The sequence below is a fragment of the Bacillus rossius genome, chromosome 1 (assembly GCF_032445375.1).
Source record: "Bacillus rossius redtenbacheri isolate Brsri chromosome 1, Brsri_v3, whole genome shotgun sequence".
Taxonomy (NCBI): Eukaryota; Metazoa; Arthropoda; class Insecta; order Phasmatodea; family Bacillidae; genus Bacillus; species Bacillus rossius.
The window spans coordinates 351394321-351421537 of NC_086330.1; the positions used below are offsets into that span (position 1 = coordinate 351394321).

At 35.8% G+C, this 27217-nt stretch overlaps 1 protein-coding gene across 1 annotated transcript in view; it reads left to right on the forward strand.

Annotated features, from left to right (window-relative positions):
• Positions 1-27217, forward strand: part of LOC134528227 (gephyrin) — a 57343-nt gene that overhangs the window by 13666 nt on the left and 16460 nt on the right. Inside the window, exons 2-6 of the mRNA XM_063361647.1 lie at positions 7216-7355; positions 8139-8323; positions 14547-14820; positions 18755-19030; positions 26549-26733. Coding sequence (XP_063217717.1) covers positions 7216-7355; positions 8139-8323; positions 14547-14820; positions 18755-19030; positions 26549-26733 — 1060 coding nt within the window. The remainder of the gene's footprint in view (positions 1-7215; positions 7356-8138; positions 8324-14546; positions 14821-18754; positions 19031-26548; positions 26734-27217) is intronic.

The window sequence follows — 27217 nt, forward strand, 5'->3', positions numbered from 1 at the left end:
TAGACACATTTCGAAAGCTCTTTTTTGGAAATGTGAAAATACATACCGAAAAAAAAAAACACTCTAAGTTAAATGAGTTTCAAGCACCTACTTACTTTACATAATTGTTTAAGTAATATAATTACATATGATCATTTTTTCCCCCAAATTGTTAAGTTTTCTCAACAGTTGTCAGCATTGACGTGGAGAAATAATATGACGGACGAGCGGAGTGTTGTAAATCGCCAGCCGACCTCCGTAGCGTAGTCGGATGCACACCGGCTTATGGTGGGAGAGGTTCTGGGTTTGAGTCCCAGGTAAGGCATGGGAGTAAAACTGAGACTTATTCAAAATATACACTTGCAATAAAAGATGATGAAAATGAATAATTAAATTGATATTTCTGGCTAAACGGATACCGCTCAAGTCCAAAATCCAAGCAGTGAAGTGAAGTGAAGTGAAGTGAAGTGAAGTGAAGTTGTATATCGCTTGTTGCTGACAGACGGATGCGACGGGCTGTTGTAATTCAGGCTTTACAATTCAAGTGTAGCAAAACAGAATTAAATCTTTATATATAAAAATCTCGTGTCACGATATTTCTCCAACTTAATATATAGGCTACATTTTATTTCGATTAATGACAGCGTTTTCTGGAAATCGGCTCCCAAGGGTGTTTCAGCACTGGCAACAGTGGGTACTCCATCTCCATGACAACGGGATTTTTCATTGTTTATGCCTTCTGCGTCTTCATGGCAACGGGCATCGCTTAGATCAATTTTTTTTTTCAATTCGAGGCATATTTCTGTATAGATTTAATTATTATTTAATGTAAAATTATTTAAATTTAAAAATATATTTCTGCGAAATACCACTGACTGACTCATTACGATTGACTTGAAATCTTTCAACCGATTGAAACTTAGCATAGTTACTCATTTTGTGATGTATGTAGATGCTCACTAAGATATGATTTTCCGAAAATCAGCTCCCAAAGGGAGTTTTGGGGGTGTAAAATATCAAAATTCCAGTTTTTGGTAGAAAATCACCATGGCAATGGCTGTTTCTTTGTTGATGCGTCATTCGTTTCTATGGCAACAACTAATTCACTATTAGTGCAGTCCTCATCACCTTTGAAATTTTATGGGGACTTTAAATATCAAAAATTGCCCTTTTTTCAATTTTATATCCTACAGATTTGAACTTGACAGTAATGTTCCTCATGTTATGCAGGATGACGTTTTCCGAAAATCAACTCCCAAGGGTGGTTAAGCCAGGGCAACAGTGGGACAGCAGGATTGTGCATTGTTTATGCCTTCTGCGTCTCCATGGCAACAAGCATTGCTTTGATTTTTTTTCCATTCGAGGTGCGGCAGTGGCGTACCCACAAGGAGGGGCATGTATAATGAGCGGCGCAAGTGTTCTGCCTGTAGACTGCCGTAGCGAAGTACGGGTACATCAGTTGTACGTATCGGGAAACCATCGGTGCTACTCGTTTTCTCTCCAGTACAATACAAAGCATTGTAATAAATTTTTGTCGAAATTAATTGCATTTTATTTCATTTATTATTACTGTAAATGGAATATTTAGTCTCATTTTTCCCCCATTAGTATAGCCGTGCGAAGCTGGGTCGGGCAGCTAGTATATTATATATATTAAAATATATTGTTCTATTACAATATTCTCTAAAAACACCTACACATTGAGTTGAGGCCATTAAGCTACTGACTCAAACACAACTTCACACCACGTTGCACTCAACAAGGTCCCTTTCATCTGAGGCGAGAAATTTACATTTCAGCTTTTCAATGTTTGTAACAGTCGTTTAAAATTACGCACCTTGCGACATCAAACTTTTTTCTTCGTGTTATACGTACAGATGTACAGTATTTAAATGAAAGTACCTGACTTGACAAAACGACCAAAAAAGTCCAATTTCCCCCCCCCCCCCCCCATGTTTTTAATACTTTTATAGAGTTTTGTATGAAATTAGGTCGCAATCGCTACTGTTACTCAATGCCCAATTCTACTAAGCAAATCTAAAACATAATCAAAGTAGAGTTGAACTGATTATTCCATAGACCAATCACCGCGATTTGAGAATTTAGACTGACCTATCAAGAACCAACCACTGCAATTCAAATTTGTTTACGTTTACTTACCAAATGGGCTGCTTGGTGACGTTATTTCTCTCGTTGCTCTGTTTTTAGAAATTGAGCTCGAATGACATGAGTGTTCATAATTTTCTTGCCTCATTTCGGGGGGGGGGGGGGGGGGGGGGGGGGGTTTGAACCCCCAAAACACCCCCCCCCCCCTGGGTATGCCTATGGTGCAGTCTATCTGTTCTTAAAAATTTCTAAACTAATTTTTAGCATCGTAAAATTTTGTGATGTGCAAGAAACAGATCACTGAAAGAATTAAAGTATAGTGAATTTGTAATTCATTTTAAAATATAATATTGTTATGAACGCGAGAGACAAGACCACGATGTGCACCAGGTTCGGAGCAGACTGCCGGCCACGCACTGCCACTGAGGTCATGCACCGTCCATCGACGTAAATCATGGCACGCGTGCCCGGATGGATTACCCACCCCCCCTCTGCTCCCCACGCACCATCCTGCCTTGGGCTATTGTCATCTTTTAGCTGCCTGCGAGGAGTGGCATGAATAAGCGTCTCTGTTCTGGGTGTTTCGGGCGTCGGGTTGGCCCATCACAGCTGCTCTGGTCCCTTCGAGAAGGACGCCACGGTATATAAGCGACGCCACCGGCCTCCGCGAGAGTTCTGAGAGTATGGGGAGAGAGTCTCCCCCTCGGGGAGTGATACAGTCTATACCCGTGCGATCAGAGAGAGGTGAAGAGGTCAAGTGGCCCTTGGTGAGCGGACCTATCGGGAGGCGATACCTGCGAGAAGGCCTGGCGAGCCAGTCGGTTGCGACGAGCGATAGTTGAGGACTGTGCTGCGGCGCGGCGTGGGTGAGTGTGCGAAGGAAGCGGACAGAGGCGGTCAGAAGAGCGAGCCACAGTCGAGCCAAGCTCCAGTGGAAAGTGTTAATGTTTCAATGATCAGTGTAGGACTAATTGTTGTGGACAGAGATCTTGAGCGCAGTAATTAAATTTATAGTGTAGCCATTAGTAATAAATAAAACTGTACTAATTAATTAATTTGGCTAACTCTTACGAACCCAGTAGTTCTCACCACATAAATCATAACAAAATGTATTATGCAAATTTAGTTATAACGTACTGTAACTTACGTATGGGAAAGGGGAGGGGGGGGACATTATTGTTTTTTTTTTGTGTTGGTTTTGGTGGTGTGGTTGATTGTAATTTATCAAGGAATGTTAGAAATTTAAAAATATTATTATGGAACTCCTCAAGTGTGCAAGAAAGTAATAAGTCATAAAATATTTTATTAAGAGAAAGAGTGGAGTTAATGATATTTTCCCTGTAAAAATAAAATTGTAAAGAATATTAATATATAATTAATTTCTTATACTAAGATCAGAGACATGTTTTAGTTTTGCAGTTGTGTTGTTTCAAAATGAATAAATGTTTCTCCATTATGTTGCATACTTAAATCAATGCTTTTCCAAAATTATTTTTATTTCTAGTGAATATCTTAATTTGCTTTTTGTTGCTCTTTTTTTCCTTGAGTGTATCGTAGTTCACATAACTTAACCTTCTTGTATTTTTTCCAGTTTAAACTTTGTTCACTGTTTTCTGTTGGTAATTTGTTTTGAGGAATATGTTCTTGTGGTTGCATGTAGAATATGTAGACATGGGCATGATACATTTATTAGTCAAAGTTTTCTTAAAAAAATTATTATTAGCCTTAGTGTGTTTGTTTTGACTAGATTGTAGGTATATTAAAATTGTTAAATTAACTCTGGTGTTCTTTGGAAAATTGAAAACATTGACAGTGAGAGGTTAATACATAATTCTATAGTTCTGCACATTCTGTAATCAGATACCAAATTAGCCGCTTTCGTTCAAATTTTCACGGTAGGATTCCAGCTGTTGAGATTGGCTGCCGGGTTGCGCTACTGTGTTTGTTCCCTGCTTTTTTATTTCGCTCAGAATTTATTGCTACTGTAGTTTTTCTTCTCAGTACATTTTTTCCTGTTTTCTAATGGGTTGCATTTCTTATTTCACAGGTACATTTCCATAATGATATTTTAAAAAAGGCTAGTACTTATGTATATATATATATATATATATATATATATATACATACAGGATAATTATAAAGTCCGTGAAACATTTTAAAAAATCGGTACAGTGAAATGGCTAAGAATTATGTAACAAATTATATACCACGTGAAAGAAAAACTCTCAAAGTTTTTTTTCATTAGTTATAAATGTTCTATGTGTCCACCTTGCGTCACACGACACACATCTAATCAATAGTCCAATTCTGCCCATACCTGACCCAGAATATCAGGAGTGATGGTAAGAGCAGCTGCTACGATGCGGTGTCTCAATTTGTCAAGGTTCTGTGGTAGAGGTGGAACATAAACACTATCCTTGATGTATCCCCACAAGAATAAATCGCAAGGTGTCAAGTCCGGTGATCGTGGTGGCTACGGGAGTAGCACTTGGTCAGCAGCCGCCCCACGGCCCATCCAGCGATGTGGCAACATCTCATTCAGATAATCTCGTACCACATTGTGGTAATGAGGTGGAGCACCATCTTGTTGTAAGATGAAGTCCCTGCTATCAGCTTCAAGTTGTGTCATAAGCCACCATTGCAGCATGTCGAGGTAGGTGATACCAGTGACAGTTCTCTCAGCGAAGAAGAAGGGGCCATAAACTGTCTTGTTTGACATGGCACAGAACACGTTAACTTTTGGCAAATTTCGGACGTGTTCTAGAGTTGCATATGGATTCTCTGTCCCCCATATGCGTGTGTTGTGTCGGTTGACTCTTCCTGAGAGATGAAAAGTGGCTTCATCACTGAAGATTGATTTGCTTGCAAAGTCATAGTCTTCAAGACTGTTCTGCATGGCAATGCAGAACTGCAGTTGAAGCAATTTGTCATTGTGGCTGATGGCTTGCAGAAGCTGCAATTTGTACAGCTTCACTCTTAATCGCTTACGAAGAATTTTCCACACTGTTGGCTGAGGGATGTTCAATTCTGCACTAGCCCAATAAGTTGACTTCTTGGGACTCCGCACCATCACGTCCCGTACACAATCCACTGTCTGTTGTGACACGCCTGGCCGACCCGACCGTTTTGCATCGCAAAAACAGCCGTCTTCCTCGAATTTCTTGTACCACTTCATTATGCTATTGTAAACTGGTGGTGTTTTGTTGAACTTGCCATGGAAAGCTCTTTGGACACTCACTACCGATTCGCTACGGGCGTATTCAAGCACACAAAAGGCTTTCTCTGCCTGGTTCGCAGCCATTTTCAGCAACTGCATGCACTAGCACCCCTGTTGGTTGTTTTTTAAAATAGCTTTTTAGCGCTACATTCAAAAAAAATTTGAGAGTTGTTCTTTCACGCGGTATATAATTTGTTACATTATTCTTTTCCATTTCGCTGTACCGATTTTATGAAATGTTTCACGGACTTTTTAATTACCCTGTATATTTTTTATTTCTATGAAGCATCTTATTACAGTTGGGTTTTAATTAATTTTTATTTGGTATTCTTGAAAACTATATTAATATTCTATAATCTGGTAAAATTTAGCACATCCATGTACACGGATAAGCTGTGTTAAAGACTTCTCACTGTACTTCACTCACAGCATTGGCAACTGTAAGACATTGGGGTGATATTTATGGTCATATAAATGGTACTATAAATAATAGTTTTTTTTTTCATATTTATCGTCAATAACTATTGTGTATAGTAAAAGTATTATACCTAACTATTCGTAATATGGCTTCTTGTAAAAGTATATAATTTTGCTCATTAAATTAACATTAGTTGGTAATTTCTCATCAAAGTACATAAATGAAAATGTTGTTAACTTTTTCCTTCTTCGTGTGATTTTATAAAAATATATTCCTGAAATGAAGTAATTTTGGCATTATTTCAACGTTCATAACTGCTTAAACTGTCTAATGTTTAGCTTATGTATTTTATAAAAAAAAAAAAATAGTCAGCAGCACTACAATGCTGAATGCTGTAATTGCATCTCACTACACTCTTTGACCTTGCCATTCATAATATTTCCTTTGAATAAACAAAATATTTATTTTTTATTTTAATACATATTTAGAGAAGGACATGCAAAGTATTGACTTAAGTCTGAAATGTAAAAAGCACTAATGCTGCTCTTGGCGAGGTTATTATGTACTGTGGTTTGTAAATACATCCATCACAACAGGCACAGTTCGCAGTTCTGTATGCATTGGAAACTGGTGGTAAAATATGCATGTATAGGAATTTTTACATTTCACGTATGGTGTTAAGTATGACTACTTCTAATGTTGCTTCATTAATATGACTGGCAACATATAAGCTGTGTATACTACTTCGTCAAGGGATTGCTTGTTGGCAGATTATAAATTCAAGGCTTGTTTAAGTAGTACGTGAATAACAAGCAGTAGGTCTACTTCATATGGCAGTGCTTGTTTGCCTAATTAGTCTTTGTCAATGAAGTCCAGCCTTAAAAGATTGTTGAATACAATTATGATTCATTAGTTCAGTTTCATAACTAGAATACAATAAGCAGTTTGTTTTTTAAGTGTGTAACCTATTGTCGCTTAACTATCATATTCAAACTCTATGTAGACTTATGATACTTCTTTTACTGTTTTGGAGGAAACGTTGGTCAAACTGCAATGCAGTACCCAGAATTGTTTAACTTCTGGAAAAAAAAAATGGCAAACGTAATTTTACCAAGCTTTAGAAAGATAGGTAACTGAGGTTGTTTTTTTTTAATTACACTTTATGTTCACACAAATAAGTTTCCTTGCTTCAATTCTGATTTTTATACACTAACCCCTCACAGTATATACATTTGCAATTTGCATTAACTATAGAATTGAAATGTGTTTTATGTTCGTTATTACTTTAAATATGTTACAGAATGTTATGTTTTGGAAGATGCAAACTTAAAATATTAATTTATTTTTTCCACTTATTAATTCAATCCTGCATTGATCTTTGCTGTAACTGAACTATAATGAATCATTATCGTCCCAGGAAAGGAGGTGTGGTTTTGTAATTATAAATTTTGGTACCTACCTGTATATTTCAAACACTTTTTTTTCTTTGCCATAGTGAGTGACAGATGTTCCCTAAACATCGCTGAGGACAAGAGTGGGAATAATCTAGAGAATCTGATACGCAGCGAACAGCTTATCGGGAACGGTGAAGTGGTGGTACGTCACTGTGTACCAGATGACAAGGAAGAAATAAAGGTAAGAAAATACTTTTATTTTAAATTCATATATATATTTTTTTTAATTTTTAAAGATATTTAAACACTTGCCCACTACAATTGATTAATGTAGTGTGAACATACCCTTTTGAACACCCAGTAAAGTTGGCAGTGCATTATGGAAAGTAGGTCCATTTTATTTTGAATTTAAGTGTTTTATTGTTTATATTAGTAGCTTTTTAAATAGGAAAAGTGTATTTATTTCTTCTGAAGGATTCAAGGTTTGTTGTTGTTGTTTTAATTTTTCAATTGTGCAAGTCATGAATCATCATTGATTTCAGTTGGTTGAAATGTAAATTAACGCACAGTTTTTGATATGCTGTGAAACATGGGTAAATCTGTTCATTCCTGCTGCAAACTTATTTCAAAAATTTCAATTAGCATATTTTAACTATTGCAATTCCCTGGGTGGCAATTTTTTTTTTTTTTTTTTTAATTTAAAAGACTAGCTGTGTTTGGTAAGACACTGTGTAGGCTATTTTGGGCGATGCAAAATGAGCTGTTTCAACACCTGGAAATACAACCTACACATGAAGTGTGACATATTTTATTTCGAGAATAATAATCCCTTGTTGATGTAAGTATTTCGAAATATAAGCACTAATTTTTTTTTTTTTTTTAAATTCTCCCCCTTTTCTCCTTGAAAATAATTCTTGAACCTGCCATATGGTCGAGACAGATATTCTGAGTTTGATTGTCTCCATCGTCGCGGTGGGGCAGCGGAGAAGCTCGGTGGTGATTGCGTAATGCTCTGTCCTCGCAGCAATATTTGAAACTGTGGACCAACATGGGCGTGGACATCGTCCTCACGACGGGGGGCACCGGGTTCGGACCTCGCGACGTCACGCCCGAGGCGACCCGTGACATCGTTGACAGGGAGGCCCCGGGCTTGGCTATGGCGATGTTCATGAGGAGCCTCGAGGTCACTCCCCTGGCGATGTTGTCTAGGTAGGTGAGTAACCCTTTTTTACTGTTCTCGTGTGCCTGTTTGAGTAGGCATGACATGGTGTTCATGTTGCCTCAGAGGCTTTGGCTGGGTTCAATTCCTGGTAGTGTTAGGGATTTGGTCTCATGTAAAAATTTTCTTTCTGGGTTCGGGACTGGGTGCTGTCTTGTCGTTTCACATTATTAATGTGGAAGGCATTATGAACAACCGCAAATTCATCTCGTCTAGTGTGTGCCGCAGTATCGCTATGGTCATCACACCGTGGCAATAGCTGGGGAACCAAACAAACCTCTGGGCCGATCACTCATCATCATGATCATTTTTATTCTTCTTCGTCATCTTCCTCGTCATCATATTCATCATCATACTCACCAATTTCATTATAGTCATTATAATCATATGGTGTTTACTAAAAATACTCCAAGAAAAATTACATAGGTCATTGAATTACAAGCCAGGCATTTACAGGAAATAATGCTTCTCATTTTATTTAGCCTGTAAATATCATAACATCAAATTTGCATATGTGGAAAAAAATAATAATATCCTCGATGTAAATAATGTTGCAGGTTGCTATGTAATGATTTTTTTCAAAGCATGCCTTAGGTTTTGGGTGTCTAATGATAATAATCTGAAAATTGTGGATAACAAACCGCAGATTGTGAAGTAATGAATGTACCTATACTGCTTGTTTCAATAAGTGCATGATGATTTTTTAGAGAGATCTGGAACTAGATTTTTTCCGACAGATTTTTGATTTCCTGTTTTTGTGTTTATCCTTGCCAGATGGTTCCAGTCCAGTAAATGCACAAAAAAAAAATCTTTATACATAGCTCCTTTCTTATCTTTGCTTACCAATCTTAAGAATTCTGGAAAAGGTGCCTCATGCTTTTTTTCACAGCATGAACTAATTTCCTATCTAATGAAATTAGCCTAGGTGTTTATGAAGTGCGGCATCAGTGTTATACTTGTCTATTTTGGTTCGTGTTTGTAGATATTGTGCTACTTCACTGCAAAAAGCAATATAGGAGAATGTAATGGTTGAGTTCGTTTATTAATATCAGTTGGTAATGCAAGGATAAAAGTTTTCAATATCTGGTAATATCTCTTATCATGCAATAATTGGGTATGTATGAGGACATCAAAGAAAGATTATTGTACTGAAATTACAATTAAATTTTTGTAACTATAGGTACAAATTCACTCAGTTTTTTTGCATCGATGCCAATCAGTTTTTTTGGTATGCATAAGATAAAAACTTTATTAGTTTTAATCTGGTTATTCTGTCTTGTGTTTCCATGTGTTGTACTGCTCTGAGTTTAAGCCAGCTATTATAACACAAATTCGTGTTGTTTAACCCACAGTAAAAATGTTTAGTTTTATAAGAAAAAAATTTGTATTTGTGTACATTCTGCATGCTTTTGTAAATAGATTCTACAATGAGATGAGGAGAGAGTCTCAAAGTATGTTAGAGAAAAGACCAAAATAATCTCCCATATACAAATGTTACAAATGTTGATTTTAGATATTTTCTATTACTTTGTGGGTTTAACATCTAACCACAATGAAATTTCAATAATTGTTTATCATTTTTTTATCTAATTTTTTTCATGTGGAAATATTTGTAGTCTGTAGTTGTTTGATAACATTATTTTCCAAAGCCTGACGAGTGAAGATAAGTGATTCCTTGTTGATTCTAATTATGCATTTGTTATTAAAACATCTTTCTGGATAAATATTAGTTAAACCTATTATAAAAATACTAGTTACAGCCATTTTATTGGAGTTTTTTGTAAATATGTATAGTTAATATTCTCTAATCTTTTGCACATCCCTCTTTGACTTCATTGATCTCATAATTTGTGACATGATAATTCAGAATTAAGCTGCCATGTTGGTATTTTGAACTATGACTTAATTATTTACATTGCCACAAGCTTTAGGTCTTGTCTGTTGAGACGACAAATACTCTCGGCCATGTGGCTGGGATAAGATAAGATTGTGTTCATTCTCTGGATGTCTCTCGTCACTCTGCTACGGGCTTTCCGAAGTGCAAGGCATCTTGCTACTCGCAAGGTAGGGTACTTTCTGTTTTCCACGTGTATGAAATTAGAGAAAATTGATTGTAAATAAAAGTAATGTTTTGACAGGCGATAACAATTAACTGATGCGCTTCAACCTTCAACATCTGAAAGCAATTCAAACTGTTATTCCTTTTATACCATTCTTAAGTTTCTTAATGATATCTGTAAAATAAAAATGTAAATTTTCCTTTGTTCAAAATCTTTAATCTCTGAAAGTTCTTCACACATTGCTTTGAAATTTTGACACAACGTTGCATTTGAATACGGGCGTGTTTTTATATACCTATGTCACACCTGTGACAGGTAAAAAGTTAGATAAAAATATGTTTGTGTGTTGAATATGAATGTTTCTGTGTTCGTCTTCTGTTTTGTAAAGATAAAGGTAGAGATAGGAAGACATAGACATAGAGATGTAGAGAGAGGTATAGAGGAATAGAGAGAGAGAGATGCACAGAGATATATAGATAGGGAGATAGATTGAGATATAAAAAGAAACACAGATGTATAGAGAGATATTGATAAAGATATATATAGATATTGATAAGAGATATATAGATATACATATAGCTAGAGAGATATAGAAAGATTTATACATAGGAATATAGTAAGATTTATAGAGGGTCATATATAGAGAGATAGAGAGTGATTCTTAGTATATGTTTACCTACTTCAAACAAATTACAAAAAAAAATTGTGTGCTTTCTCTTTTCTTTTAACCACACTGAGCCACAGCCATGCGTGGCCGGTACAGCTAGTAGTTAATAAAAATGGTAGGGTTTCGTGAACACTTAAAAAATGTATTTCTACTTTAGTTGTTAAAATTTAATATCCCTATTTTTTTTTTTTTTAGCTGGCCCCTGTTTACATTTTTTTGTATAATCTTACATTATGCCAAAATTGTAACACGGCCACAGTGGCGACTGAGTTGGTACTACGGAAGGCTTCTAACCTGTAGCCCAAGGCCCGTTCTTAGCCCACTAGTGATGGGTCAAATCCCAATTTTCTCGAATCAGAATTTCGAATTCGAATCCCAAAGAATACTTAAAATATACCCCTTGAATCTGAATCTAGGTTTTAAGGGTCCAAAATGAAATAATATACAAGAAAAGAAAAATATTAACCTTGGTGTTAAAACATTTAATTAACCCTTCAAATGTTTTATTTGTGAACTAAGTTTCCAGAATCAATACATATTGTAATTTTTTTATGTAACTACATGTTAATAGTACAATAATATCTTGGGGCATGGTAACAGGATAGATATGAAGAAAAAAACTGACCTAGTAAACTTAATTTTTTTAAATTTACTTTATTTCCTCTATTATTATTTTTTAAATATTTTTCTGTAAATATTTAATTCTTTAGTATACCAAGGATATGATGGTTTTGGAGAATTTTTTTGGCTCATCCCTAATTGAAATGCGACAAGATATTGCTTACTTGTATGATTAGAGTCCGCATACTATAATTTCCATTGATTTTATATGAGAGAGTGATCTTGCTGATATTAAAATGCTCAGTTACTTGTTATTATGTTCTATAGAGTCAAGGAGATTTGGGTGTTATTTTAATTTTACAAAGTATATTGATTCATAAAGATAGTAGAATATTCAACTCATGACCCTAAAATGTTCTTGGTACTTACTTTTACATGTTAGTTTTAATAGTGGTATATGTTTCATATTTACAATAAAATAATTTGTAGTAAGCATGTCTGGGTTAATAATACAGAATAATAAAAAAATTAGCAACAATTTTTCTGTTTAAAAAATGTACCAACATCAGTAATATATAAAATAATTACTTAGAAATGCAAGATCAAAGGAATTTTTTTTTTTTTCCTTTATTTGGTCCATACATTTTGTTGTGAACTTTATGCTCCATAAATGACAATCATTTAGTTTCATACATTAAAAGATTACATATTTATGATTTGAGGTGATGTTTGTTTATAATGATTTCATGGTTTTGGTTGCATTTCAGTGCTACATAGTGTATTAACTTGTATTCACTTTCTTTTCGGGGTTATTTCAGTATTATCACAATTAGCCATACAATCTTTTTCCTATCACAAACCATAATAGCATAGGATGTAAGAAAACTTGAAAAGGAAGCAGGGGGAGTAATAATTCAACGTATAGGTAATTGGAAGTGTGATTAGCTTCACACAATAACTTCAAATGATGTCTCCATAACTGAGGGAGACCTACAATAGGGATGATCTCAGTGAGACATAATTTTTGGCTCAGTTTTTTAATTGAGGTGATAATACTAAATAAAATGTACCCTATGTCACGGGAAAGTAATTTTAAGCCAATGGTAAGTAGCATTCATTCTCATTTATATCATCTTAATTGATAGTTGTACTAACAGTGACTAGAATAAATAACATATTTTAATAACTAACTCTAACACAATAAATTTTTAAATATTTAAATTCCACAAACTTCCTTATCATTAAATAAATAGTTCCTAAAGAAAGTTTTGACCAGTCTGGGTATTGTTATTTTAAAACCTGACCCAATGAATTAAAAAATTCACTTTCAAAAAAGGTCTTGAATAGCTTACATCAATAAATTGAGTGATCAATGTTATGCTCATCATAAGACATTTCAGTTGAAGAACAAGTTCATTAAGAAAACAGCATACATGAATCACACACAGAGTCTTTTGGGTAGTGTGTTTTCTACTTGCTTGTGCTCAGCAAGTATGCTTTTGACAAATTCAAGTGAACACCGTTCCCCAATCATGAATTATGTCCGCTATCAATGTGAGCAGTGTTCCAGATTGACATGCACATGACTATTGCGTAAAATGGCGCCAAGCACTGCAACTCAAATGTTGTGTGTTTTAACTTGCTCTGGCACTATTTCCATTGGCACAGGCAGTAACGATGTCTTCATTAATTTTGTGGACTGATTCTGCTTCCTAATGTGTCTTGCAACACGCTGTGTGTCAAGACGTTGTATTGGTGTTCACCTCCTGGGGTGTCCACCCTATGGTAGCAGTTGCTAAACGTGAGCTTGTTGCACAGAAGTCGCACACCAATCATCGAATTGAAACACCTGCACACTTGGACCTTCCTATGCGGTCACCCATTTTCCGGCTGTCTTATGCTCCGTCTGCTGGTCAACTCCCTTCTTCACCACTAGGTCGCGGTGGCGGTGGTTTCAGTGACTTCCTAACACGTCACTATACTGGCTTACACTAATTTTGTTGCAGTCTGTATGCATGCAGTCTGTTAACATTTGCTGTATTAAAAAAAATTAAAAGGGTAACCCTAATTATCAATGTCCATTTAAATAATATCCTATATTTATCGTAAATATTGCTCTTATTAATTAGCAATTAGCAAGGTAGATAAAAGAGGGACAACACAGGCTCTGAGCAGGTTCACATCTTCTTGATTTTATGAGAAACTATGTTATTTTGAATTAATTTACTTTTTGGTTTTACTTTCAAAAATAATGATGTCATAAGATATGGACACATCCATACAAGGTTCATTGAAATTACGAAACTAATCAGAAATGTACTGTAGTAATGTAACCATACCAGCATTTTCCTGGAATAACTTCAGAAAACTGTGGGAAACCAAATTAGGATGTGTTAACCAATATTCTAAAGAAAAAACCCAAATCCTCCCAAATGTGTGTCCAACGTTTTAACTTTGCACCACCTCACTCAGTAGCTAGTAAGTTGTGAATTATATTCTTACTTAGTTAATTAATGGGGTTTCTGAATTCAGGAAAATTTCAATAATGATCAGGAAATTTTATTAATTATGTAAACAGTCAGGAATTTATTTTGGAAACATGGTATTGGGAAAATTCTTGTTCTAGATGCTTTTCTTTCTTTCTAAATTTAAATGTTACGTCTTGTTGCAAAACAAATTTTCCTCTGCAAAAGACACTTATTGAAATTGATGAAATAATTATGTTTGATAAGTTTTCATACAAAGGATATAATATTTGTTTATAATTATTGTAACTTCATTTGTGTTTATGCCGTTTGAGGATAATTTCTTGGAGCCAATACGTTTTCCTATTTTTACCAGGAAGAGTCAGGAATATTAATAGTCAATTTTGAGTGGGAACCATTTAGTATTTCAAATTCTGAGACTGTTAACGATGTTGTGTAGACCGCTGTGCGGCATCAGGTCCAGAACGCTCATCATCAACCTTCCCGGGAGCACAAAGGGGTCCCAGGAGTGCTTCGAGAGCATCGCGATGTCGCTGCCCCACGCGGTGGCGCTCCTGAGGAACGCCCAGGCGGAGGTGGAGAACACCCACCAGCAGCTGGAGGCAGAAGGTCCCAAACACCACCACCACCTCCACCACGGCTTGTCACACCACCACCACCATCACCACCATCACAGTCACCATCGCCACAGTCAGGCAGTCGTCGATAGCAAGGTACATTATTTCATCAGCGCTCCTTCCGGGAGCCCTGCCCATAGTAACTGCCGATGGTTCTCAAAGGAGTGTGCCAGGGTGCACTAGTGCGAGTTGGATGATTTCCAGTAGTGCTCAGTGATATTCCAGAGGAGCATGTGTCTAGATATAAAAATAAATATAGTTATTTCTCATATTATACTATTTCATTACTGATATACCGTGCTTTTTGTTAACACATCATCATCATTATCATATGTTATTTGAACGATGCTACACACTCTGGTTTCTCAAAAACACAAGAATGAATAAACTTAAGTTGTTTCATTTTATTATTTATCATATTTCTTTCTGTAGTTTTTGACTTAATTGTTATAATATATTGCTCATATAAATTTCTATAAAGTGTCCCTACAATTATGTGTAGGATTTTAAATGCACCCCGAATTAAAAAAGTTTGAGAAACACTGGTCAACGCCATGAAAAAATTTACTTTTTGACCTGTTGGCCCAGTATTTAGACCTTCTTGGCTGGTGAGCCCAAGGACAAGGGTTCGATTCCCTGCCGAATAAGGGTCTTTTCACTTTTGGATAATTTCTTTCCTGACTCAGGACTGGGTTTCTTGTTGTCCCATCACCGCCATACTGCGGAAGTGAACGAGGGACCATCGCAGAATCAGTTTGACTAGTACGCCCCAGTTATGCCATGGCTATCATCACCACCATCATCATGTAAGACATTGTTTCGTTCCATATAAATTATTCCGTTAATTTGATATAAAAGACTTTTTTTTTTTCCAAACAACTAGGGTATCCAATCATTTACCAGTTTTTTTTATTTTTATTTATTTATTTTTATTTATTTGGAATTTGTCACATGCCCACCAACAGTCGTAGACTTTAGTGGTGGGCACTACATGTAATAACAAGAGCACAGTTATCACTACCAGTGTATGGACTCCCACCTCCGTCGGTACCATAGGAGGAAAACATCTACAGATGGCCAGCAAACGAGAGCAAGAGTACCACACACTAGCAGTGATAATAACAATACAGACAAAACACTAACAAAGGTTAAAGAACCATAACACATAACTCATAAAACATAAATGAAGGTTAAGTGTTAAGCGAACAATTGAAGGAAAAATAATAAAGATATGACAGACATAACTAAGAATTTATAATTAAACACTGTTGGAATTCAAATATAGATTATTGTAGTTTGTTATAAGTCTATAAATAATATCATTATTAGTATGAAGAGTACACAGAGTAGAGCGTAAGCGGGAATTGAATTGAGGAATTCTTAAGGCAGTATTGTCTTTTTTAACCCTTAATGAAGGAAGAATATTCAACTGTCAAACTGAAATGTTTATTAAGGCACCTGTCAGTAAAGTGCACTCGTTCGTGAAATACACTACAGCATCTACTTTTAATATCCTTCGGCTGCACACCTAAATATCATTATCACTAGCCTAGCAACGTGAAGTATGTCAAGCAAGGTGACTTTGTTCCTTTTTTTAAATACAAAAATGTTGCTACCACTCTGAATCTTGTTTTGATGAACTGAAATTAAAATAACCCACCAACTATTTGTTAGACATCAAGTATAGAAATGGAGGATTTAGTGCCAGCTAAATAAAGGTTATTTGAATTTTAAAAAAACACCTGTATACACTTGTGAAAAAAAAATCTGTTAGTGTTAAGCACTTCATGAAAGTGACTAAAATATTAGTAACAGTCCTATCTTTTGTTTGATCTTACCAAAGAATTTTCCCCCTCCATACCACACACTTCACCTGGGGTGGGTAATAGCTCTCCCCCCCCCCCTTCCCCTCTCTCCAATGTCCTGTTCGGTGAATGCCCACGTATGGGATAATTATTGAGTGCATGGTACCAGTTGCTAGAGACGATATTGAGAGCTGAGGGGATCATTCATCACTATCACTGTAATTGTGTTGTGTCAGCAGGAAAACATGTATTTTGTGATATTGTTACGGCCGTCGACTCACACTTATCTGTGTCGACCGTAAAGATGGAAATGCAGGGAATATGTACGTGAAATGATGATAATGAAATGAATCGTGAAGGATGATGGGGAAAGGGAATGAAAGTGAATCTACCGGGATCGTCTGTGTTCCTGAAATCGTGACGGCCCTGTCATGAGTATCAGGTTCTGGGGGCGGTTCCACCACTCGTGTTTTTCCTTAATTATCCTTAAGGTAGGGTGATGAGTCCCTATTTGCAAAACATTTTAAATAAAGAGGTTAATGGTGAACGTTTCCACAAGAACATGTTTATTTCCGCAGTTTCAACTAACCGTCTATTCAACACATATATAATTCTCTACTTTCTGTCTTTATAATTACAATTTATAACATTCTATTTATCACACATAAATTACACATAATTACTGAACCATAGTCGTGCCTATCAGGGATACTGTCTTTAATACATAAACCGTGCTGTCTGCCATTTCCTAGAGCTTATTCTTGACCTCATTTGTCTCTTACTTGTTTGTGCAGTTACCAACTGTTGCAGAATAATTTCTCCCAAGTTAAGTGACGGTTTTAAATTAATTTATTATTCATAATTTCTACCGAGTTATTGTTAAACTGCGTATTCTTAGTTTTAGAAATGAGAGAGAGAGAGAGATATTGAATATTACCAGCTACATGGGCATAAGGCCGTTGTGCTGCTATCTAGTGTTGAACCATCGTCGCATCGTGGCTGATCACTCACCCATCGTCGTCTCGGCGGCGGAGTAGTATGGCTTCCAGCTGACTCTGTGACTCTGACTTCTCGAATAAAATCTCCCCGTTTAAGAAGCCCTTCATGACCCTGTTTGCGTGTGTTTTTCAAAACATAAACAGTTCCGCTTTGGCGCCGCTTCTGACGTCATTACACACTCCCCCTCCTTCCCTGTGCCTATGACCGAGTTTCGCTGCGCTGTGATCAAGGTCGCACCCACTGAGCGCACGGCAATCCCCCTGTTTGTTTCCGCGGCCGTGTTATGCTAGCGTTTGCAAACTTTCCCCCCCAACCCCCGTTTCACCTGTCCTTTAATGTTTCCTGCTGCGTTTGTCATTTCCTCATCGTGTCCCGCTGTTCCTGATCGTCTGGCTAGCTATTAAAAAACAAAAAAAGCTTTCCCTGGTATCCAACAGTATTTTCGGCCGTTACAATATAATATTTCTCTAAATGCATTTTTTTTTACTGTTATAGTTGGTGGAATAATGTGTAACATATGGCCTAGTCTAGTGTGGAAGAGCACCACTCGCCATACTTAGCCATAGGATGCAAACATCACCATAATGAGTCAAAGTCCAACAAACAATTAAATTCCTCTCATAAATACAAGTGTGTCTGTATATCTATTTCCTGGGTACAAAAAGCAGAGTCTTGGAGTGTTGATGTAAGAGGCAAGTGTGGAGGATGTAGCAGCGATCCGTTTGGTTTTTCTCTGGGTGATCCTGTTCTCTCCAACCTATTCATTTCATCAGTGCTGCATTCCCCTCTCACCACTCCCTCATTGTCTCTGATGCCGACAAGATTTTGGGGCCCTAATTTGTTAATTAATTTATTCAGTTTGATGCAGTCTTGCAATTATGAACTAACAACAACAAAATCTTTCTGTGTTCTACTATATCAGTTTTCACAAATCCTTGAAAGAAAAATTTTACACTTAACCTATATCATAGCCACTAAATGGGGCATCGTGATTATCCTTATTTTATTTATTCTCGAAGTAATTGTCAGGTATTTATTAATCTAAAAAAAAATTTAAAAAAATTAAACATTCAAATTGATTCATTGAATTGCTGCTACATCCAATTGTGAAATCCGGAGAAATTACTATGTTCTTTCATTTGAGGTGTTGCTAGTCACCTCTGTGAACGTCTAAAGCTCGCCTGCAGATGTATCTTGAGAGAAGTGCTGGGACATGGCGTGGGCAGGTGGACGTGAGCAAAGTGGCGCGCCGCGCTCGCACCTCCGCCTACCCGCTGATCGACGTGCAGACGGCACAGCAGACAGTCCTGGAGCACGCCCGCGTGCTGGGCACGGAGACGGTCAAGTTCAAGGACGCCCTGGGCCGCGTGCTCTCGGAGGACGTGGTCGCCAGGGACGCCCTGCCCCCCTTCCCCGCCTCCATCAAGGACGGCTACGCGGTCATCGCCGGCGACGGGGCGGGTCCCAGGACCGTCCTGGGGGACTCCACCGCGGGCGTGAAGGTCAGTGCAGCAACACCTCGTCAAGTTGGATCACGATTACGATAATCTGTGCTAACCAGAGTATTCGTTTTATTTAACACAAAATTTTTTTTTTTTAATATGTTTAATGTTTTATAATTTTTTTATGGATTTTTTTTATTTTATTAAGTAGGTTGGGGATATTCAAAAATTAAGTATTTAAGACAGCAGTATCTTCATGAGCCTGTCAATATTTCTCTGTTGCTTTTCAGTGTTTGTATTTTACTGTGCTCATATCATCCTTCTTTTAGTACACTGTTGGTTTAAGGCTAAGATCCTGAGTTTCTCCCGAGCGCGCAAAGAAAGAACTCAACACACGTAGTTCCAAAATCCTCGATAGAGAGCACTAGCTGTAAGGATGAGCGATGGACTGGCGTAGGGGGTGGTGATGGAGGAGTAGGAGGAAAGAACGCGCTTTTCTCAGAATTCCTTATCGCCCAGTGCACTTTTGAGAATATTAGGTTTTTTTTTAAAGAATTATGTTGGAGTCATCCGCAAAGCTAATGAGATACTTATTTTTACTGATTCTTCCGCGTCATTCTCGTATTCAATAATAGGACAGGACAATGCTTCCTTGGGCAACCCCGATATTTTTTGTTTGGATATCAGAATTGAAAATGCGGACCCAATCATTCAGGCTGAGCAGAATGGGTACTATATGCTTCATGTCATTAAGATAAAACTGTAATAATTTGTGTGTTTTTAACTATTCGCAGTTAAAATTATATTTTTTTTTATTCAACATATTTTGATTAATCTTGTCAAATGTGTTAGATGCTTTACAAAAAATTCCTATTGATTCATCAATTGCCTTGTATCTGTATCTTTTATAAAAAAAAATCAGCAACGGCTGTTTCAGTGCTTATAGCTGTTGTAAATTTGATAGTACTATTTTATAATTTTCATACATATAATTTTAACACATTGTTCAAATATTATTGCGAAACTAGACGTAACTGCCATCAGACAATAATTTTATATATTGGATTTATTACCTTTCTTATGCAGAGAAATAGTCTTGCAGTTTAAAGATATTATGGAAATATTCCAGTAGTAAAAGATGAGTTTATTATAGGAAATAAAGGAACGTATATATCATTAGAAAACCAACCAACTATAAAAAATTAAATTATAAATATTAAAAATCACTTTACTACACATAAACTACAAATTTTAAATTGCCAAAATTACAATAACATTCAAAACATAGGGTGACCTGATACTCACAGAGCGGACCATGGGGCGAAAGAGGACGTGTGTTGCTGTAAAAAGTAAAATAAAGTAAATACATTTATGCGGTTTTGAAACCAAATAATTAAAATGTGTTAGCAAACACTGCACGTTTGTAAGTATACAACTGCTTCATTGGTATGGCACAGTTTTGCTAGTACAGCTTTAACCACATAATTTACCTAGTTTTCTTACGTACAATATATTTTGAATGTATATTATATAATACGTCACGTTTGATTCATGCAATAGGGCTATTAATATAAATAAAATAAATTTTGCCACGATAGAGAATAAAATGTTAACAATTATTCTGTAGAGAACCATAAAATCAAATCTGTGAAATATTAGGAAATAAATGTTTCAGTGTTCAATATAGTTCGAAGGAAATTGAAGAGTTTTCGTCGATAAGCTTCTTTCTATCTTCAAAATACGACTTACTGTCAACGAAACCAGTTTTGTAGTCAATATTTTGAAAGAAATTTTATTCCCTACAGAAGTCCTCTGCGATAGTTGGGACATCTAGCGGGCAAACTCTAAACTCATCGTGCCTGCCGTCTAGAGGCGTAATGCTGAACTCGCACATCATTCGTCCATTTCAAGAGCTACACGCGTCCGTTAAATAACAAGTTTTAAACTCAAATAATTTTAATTCTGTACGGTATGCAATCATTTAAGCATCATAGAATGATTCAGGATACTTAATTTACATTGTGTGCAAAGCAAAAGCCTTGTACAGTTCTTATAAATACTCAATATTTAGTTTTAAAATTTTCTTAATTAAAAATTAATAAAAAATAATTTTTTTGAGAATATTTTTTTTATCATATTTTAAAAATTCAAAGCTTTCTTTACAAAACTATGGTTTTACGTTTGTTTACCAACAATGATATTCATTGGAGAAATAATTTCCCTGTTGGCTGCAAAACTATGGATCTTAGCCTTAGCTAGGGTTTTCTTATTTAAAATTTTTTAATTTAAACACAGCTGGATTATTTATAAAATGATCCTATTTCCCTCGAGACAAGTTTTCAAAGTATTTGTTGATGTTGCAGACAGGAATACATTATTCTGTGTGCAAATCTAAGTCAAAAACACTATTATAATTTGGATATGTAGTTCCCACATGTTTTTTGAAAACATCCTTGAGTCATTTGATGGGGCATTGCTGTACAGTGGAAGTTTTATGTATTCTCAGTAAATAAAACTTTATGTAAAAAATCATGTGATATAATGGAAATGTTTGACAAAGTGAGGTGGCACAGTTAGCAAGAGAGAGAATAATTTTTTGAAGTAATCAGTAGGGACATGCAAATTTCGCATTTACGATAAAACGAATTTTTACGCGAAATTTGTAAGTTTAACACGAATAACCTCACTTTTACATAATTTCTGATACCTTGAATTTTTTGTGCGAAATACGTCTGTTTACCACGAATAACCACACTTTCCCGCCGTTTGGTAACTTAAAAAAAAAAATAAACAGCCGTTGTCACCACTGATAACACCATCAACGTAAAGACTACACTTGCCAATGTTTACGTTTTATTATTTATTTGATACGACGCGTTCTTGGCGAACTGCACTCGTGCACTAATACGCTCACGTTCTCTCGAAGGCATGTTTACAGAGTCAAAGAGTAATGTACGGCCATTTTGTTGGATATTTTGTGCATTACAGCGCTTGTGTCGCGAAGCAAATTATAAATTACGCTCAACTGTTCATCTTGCATCTACTATGGACTATGCAAACTGTTTTAATTTGTTCTCTTATACTGTAAACAGACTTAACAATTACGTTTTATTTTTAAGAATGATAATTTTCGTTTAAAAATGTTGTATACAGTGCAACTATTTTATAAAAACTGTAGTTTGTGATAGAAAACGTCTTCATATTTCTCAGCAGAAGTTCGAAAGTGTAAAATATGCCGAAACCTCAAGCAATCACCAAACTTCGTGAGCACGAATTTCGTGATCGTGGGTTATATGCAAGGGTAAATATGTAGTTGGGCGATATGTGTTAAAAAAACTTTTTTTAAATCCGAAAATACTTTAATAATGAGGCTAGAAGGCTGGAGATACCCAAATGCTAATATTTTGCATGGCGAGCTTACCAAGATACAATGCAACTTTGAAAACATGAAGCAGTGCATTTTTTTGACAAAACAAAACCAGTTTTGGACCACATGAACACCACGAAAGCAGCTGCAGTGAAAATAAGTGTAGTGCAAGTGTCTACAAAATCTCTGGTGAAGCTTACCAGCTTGATGGCTACGGATCCAAGCAGACTTGACTTTGAAAACCCTTAACTGCCTTTGATCCAAAAAAATATTTTGATTACAGACATGATCCCTATTTTGCTTGCTAAGTTGTGTAACGTTTCTACTCTGAAAGAAATGGACCGCCAGGAGCTGATCACCGGTTTTGGAGAGTTGAAACAGATAGTTGAGAAACAAATGAAGGAAAGTAGTGTGGATGTAGTGAAGGCACTTCAAGTTGTAAAACTTTCACAACCTGAATTTTCTGACAGGTGCCTGGAAGCAGTGTGGATGTTGTGTGCAAACGTTGATTCGGAACGCTTCTTGTTACAATACAATAATGTTCTCACTGACAAGAGAACTAATTTGAAATAAGAAAATTTAGCTACAATGGCTATTATTTCATTTGAAAGTTAAACGTTGTGTCAAAGTACTTTGCTTCTGAAATTATTGGGTTGACTTAATTTAGAATCTGAGTTCTTAAAATTGTGTCTTTTTAACCTATATTTGTGTAATTTTAATTTATAATGTTTCAACTGATGGTGCAATTATATTACAATGTTCTCTTCATATTTCTTACACTTGAAATCGCAAAAATTAAAAAAAAAATAAACCCGCGTTTAGGTAAAAATAACACCGATTTTAAGGGAAAATAACACCACTTTTCATCACAAAATAAACACACCTTTTGCATGTCTCTAGTAATCAGCCATCCTGATTTTTGGTAGGGGGCTGCAAGTATTTGAAAAATATTTGATATTCATGAAGGAACTGATATTCAATATTCATGAGTAAGTTAATATTCAAATCAACCGTTCTAAATTTAATACATATTTTTAATTCTTTGTTACCAGTAGATAGGCCCACACCATATGAAACTCATTCACAAAAAAAAAAGCATATTGAAAAACATGTAACATGTATGGAATCTAAGATAATTTATTGAGAAATTTATAATTTGTTTTCTGCAACATTATTTACACATTCTTTTTATATTTAACAGTTAATGAGGGATTATTATTTAAAATTACTAACAATACTCTATTTTATGTATTTAATCAGATCAACAAAACAATTTTGAAACTGAAAATTTTATTGTTTTAAGAAAAAGAATTGCCAGTTTTTTTTTCTCCCTTAATTTCACAACTCTTTATTATGTTTTGATGTATATTACTCTCTTTTTTAATTTTCTGTATTTTGGGTCAGTGTTTTATGGACTCCAGTGAAGTGTGAAAAAAAAAGTTTCACTGTATGATAAAAATTGATTCAAAAAATATTTTGATGTTATTGAATAATATGATATTCAATTCAAAATTCCTTTTGAGTAAAAAAAAAAAAAACCCCACAGTATTCACAGAAGCCTAATTTTGGGATTACATCATATCCAAAAATAAACCGTGGAAAATGCTGGGATGGTTCCTTACTTAAGGATAAGGCAGAATTCTTCCACAGTTTCCCTGGTTTGTTTCTTGCAGTGTGTGGTCTTCTTTAAAAATCCCTTTGCAGACAAGACATAAAAGAGGGAAAAAAATTCAGTGGAAGATCTTTAATCCTGCTCTTAAGGTTCCAGGGTCATAACGGATTATCGAACATCAATATAGTTTTAACATGAACACCAAAGAGAAATTAATACTAAGTACAATGGTATTTAAAACAAGTTGTAACAAGTTACTCTTTCAAAAAAAGAAAGATAAGCCTTTTTTTCAATATCAGTACGGAATTGTACCTCTGAAAACAGGAAGCATTCTGCTGAAATGATAATCGACAGTAACGATAAACTCTGAGAAATCTAAAAACACCAGCATCAGTAATGAAACTCGGCAGCTTGGAAAAAAAAAAAGGTTCTTTTTTAAAAACCAAACTACCTTTTTTTTTGTTTAAACCAGAATTTTAGGTTCAAATCAACTTTTTTTATTACTTTTTCTGTTTTGTTCTCAGTATGTTCAAAATAAAGCCATACAATATCCCGCTTTCTGCTAAGCATGTTGAACCATAAAAGTTATAACATCAAAGAACTGAAGTCCAGCAAATCTGCACATCTGAGGAAGAGGATTCTCCATAGAATGGGTGTTTCTTACAGAATGGGGATTCACACCACAGTCAGGGATTTCCCACAGAATAGGAATTTTTTTTAATAATAAATTTATTTATTACCTCTTTTTTTTTTACACTTGATTACAATTCACTAATTAATTTAATTTCAGAGGAGTATTTAGCTGGGTAAAATTTACCATTTATTCAGATAATTTAAATGATATATTATTATTATTATTATTATTAGTATTAGTATATAATTTTTGTTCTTGTAAATCACAAGAAACATTAATGAGAAAACTTTTGTTTTTAGAGTGGAATTAGACCTTGCACAAAAAAAATTAAGATGATATTTAAAAATACATTATTTTTAAAAAATTTGGATTTTTTAGAAAACCTATTTGTTTCAAACCATTGTGATTCAAATCAGCCAACCCTGTCTGGCAGCCAAGGTCAACAGCTGGAATCCACTAGCTGAATAATCTAAACATCACAATGTGCCGAACCATAGTGCACCTTTCGCTGCACAGTGTTTGGTGTGCAAGCCGAGCTGATTGTGAGGCTGTTCATGTGTGGCTGCAGACATGTCAACTAGGCCTGTGCAAAACTTTGACTAAGCGAATCACTCGAAGTTCTTTTTAATGTTGATTTGACTTCACCAGGAAATTTGCTTTTTCTTTTTATTTGAAGCTTCGGTTGTGATGCAAATCTTTGCGTCTGATGCGAAGCTTTGATTTTGTTGCAAAGCTTTAAAACATTGGAAGCCAGTGATTCGCTCATGAAAAAACTTAAGTTTTTTTGTTTATATTTTGCTTGAATAAAATTGGTTGCTTAAAATAATCAAAAGGTGGCACTCAATTTTTTTTTATGAAAGCTCAATATTAATATTATACATGGTTATTTTGTAATGTTTATTGAATAATGTATTTCATAGAGCCCAATTGGTTAATCACTTAAACAGTTCAAACATTGCAAACATTAAACAGTAATTTTTTTGTACTTCAAAACTGTATTCTATAAAATAAGTGTAATAGTACAGCTTTGCTGAGAATAATATTCAAATTTTGATTATTCTTCATGAATAATTTAAATATTCAATTCTATATTTGCTTCACTTGAAAAATATAGTATTTGTTAAAAATGTAGTGCCAACAATCACAAGTTAAAGATTAGTTTCAATGAATACTTTAAATGTTATCTTTAAAAGATTTGTGCAATGGGTAGTGCATGACTTGATGTAAGTTTTTGGACATACGCCATTGCTTAGCAATGGCGTATGTCCAAAAACTTACATCAAGAATACTTTAAAATTTTGTACATGTTAGGAACAGCTTCAAAGATTTCTCTTCAGAAGTAGTGGGCTATTTTTTTTGCTCATTTTTTGTTTTGTTTTGTGATGCTTGGAGAAGGGAAAGATGATCCGCTGGTGCCTCGCAAATTGGAGATGCAATTTGTGAGTGCTGAAGTCGATTGCTTCTGAATGTGCTATAACTAGAGACCGGAAAAATTTGCGGGTTCATTTCGTGTTATGCTAAAATTCAAATAATTATACCTTAGTGCTGCTTCTGTCATTGGTTCACTGTTAATCTGGAGGACTGAGGGCCAATTAGAGACCCTCACTCGTAGAAGTGTCGAATCACAGGTTACCCAGTCGAGACGACTCACAAGTCAGCAGCCAATGAACAGTTGGCATTTGCCCGAGTGTGTAGAGGATATTGGAGTCTATCCTGGAGGTCATTGAACCCGCAAATTTTTCTGGTCTCTAGCTATAACCAGTCGTTTTTCTGCTAATTTAAAAAAAAAAATGAGTATAAGTGTTTAACCATGAATTATGCAAAAAAAATTTCCATATCGTGGAAAAGTGTGTTTCGATAGTATTTTATGATGGTGTCTGATAAGTGTTTTGTTTCCAGATCACCTTCACTTATTACTACGTAGTTACCTTTCTGTAAAGTTGGCGTCTCTGGTGATGTGTGCAGCCGGACGAGCTGGAGCCGTTGAAGACCGGCCAGTGTGCGCGGATCAACACGGGCGCCCCGGTGCCCGCCGGGGCGGACTGCGTGGTCCAAGTGGAGGACACACGCCTGCTCAAGGATGCCGACGACGGCCGCGTCGAGCTGGAGGTGGAGATCCTGGTGGCGCCCAAAGTGGGGCAGGACATCAGGTGGGGGGGCGTGGCGTGTGCCGACTGTGTGGACTCTGATGCCTCACGTGTAACTACTTTCCAGTGCGCTCCACGATAATAGTTTTTGTTCGGCCACCAGCGAGGCTGTTCTAAGTACTGCTGCGTTTACAAGAAAATACACTGTGACTCTGAATGTAATGCGACCCCACAAACTTTTTGATTGTGGGTTCACGAAGTATACCTTACGGCGGTAAAAATCGCAATTCAGACGCACAGAAATTTAAAACGATTTAAATTGTTTAATTTGTACCGTATTTACATACTAGCAGCTTTTCTGGTGCCACTTTTTTTGTCAGTGGAGTGAATTGCATGCCGTTTTTTTTGAAACAGCAAGCGGCAATTAGAAGGGGGAAAAAAGATGCCAACGATAAGGAAAAGATTTTTATGGCTGTAGTTTATAAGCCATTCGTCAGAGAGCAGAGAATGCTGTTATTTATATTGGTTGCCGGGATTAGAGGGGGGG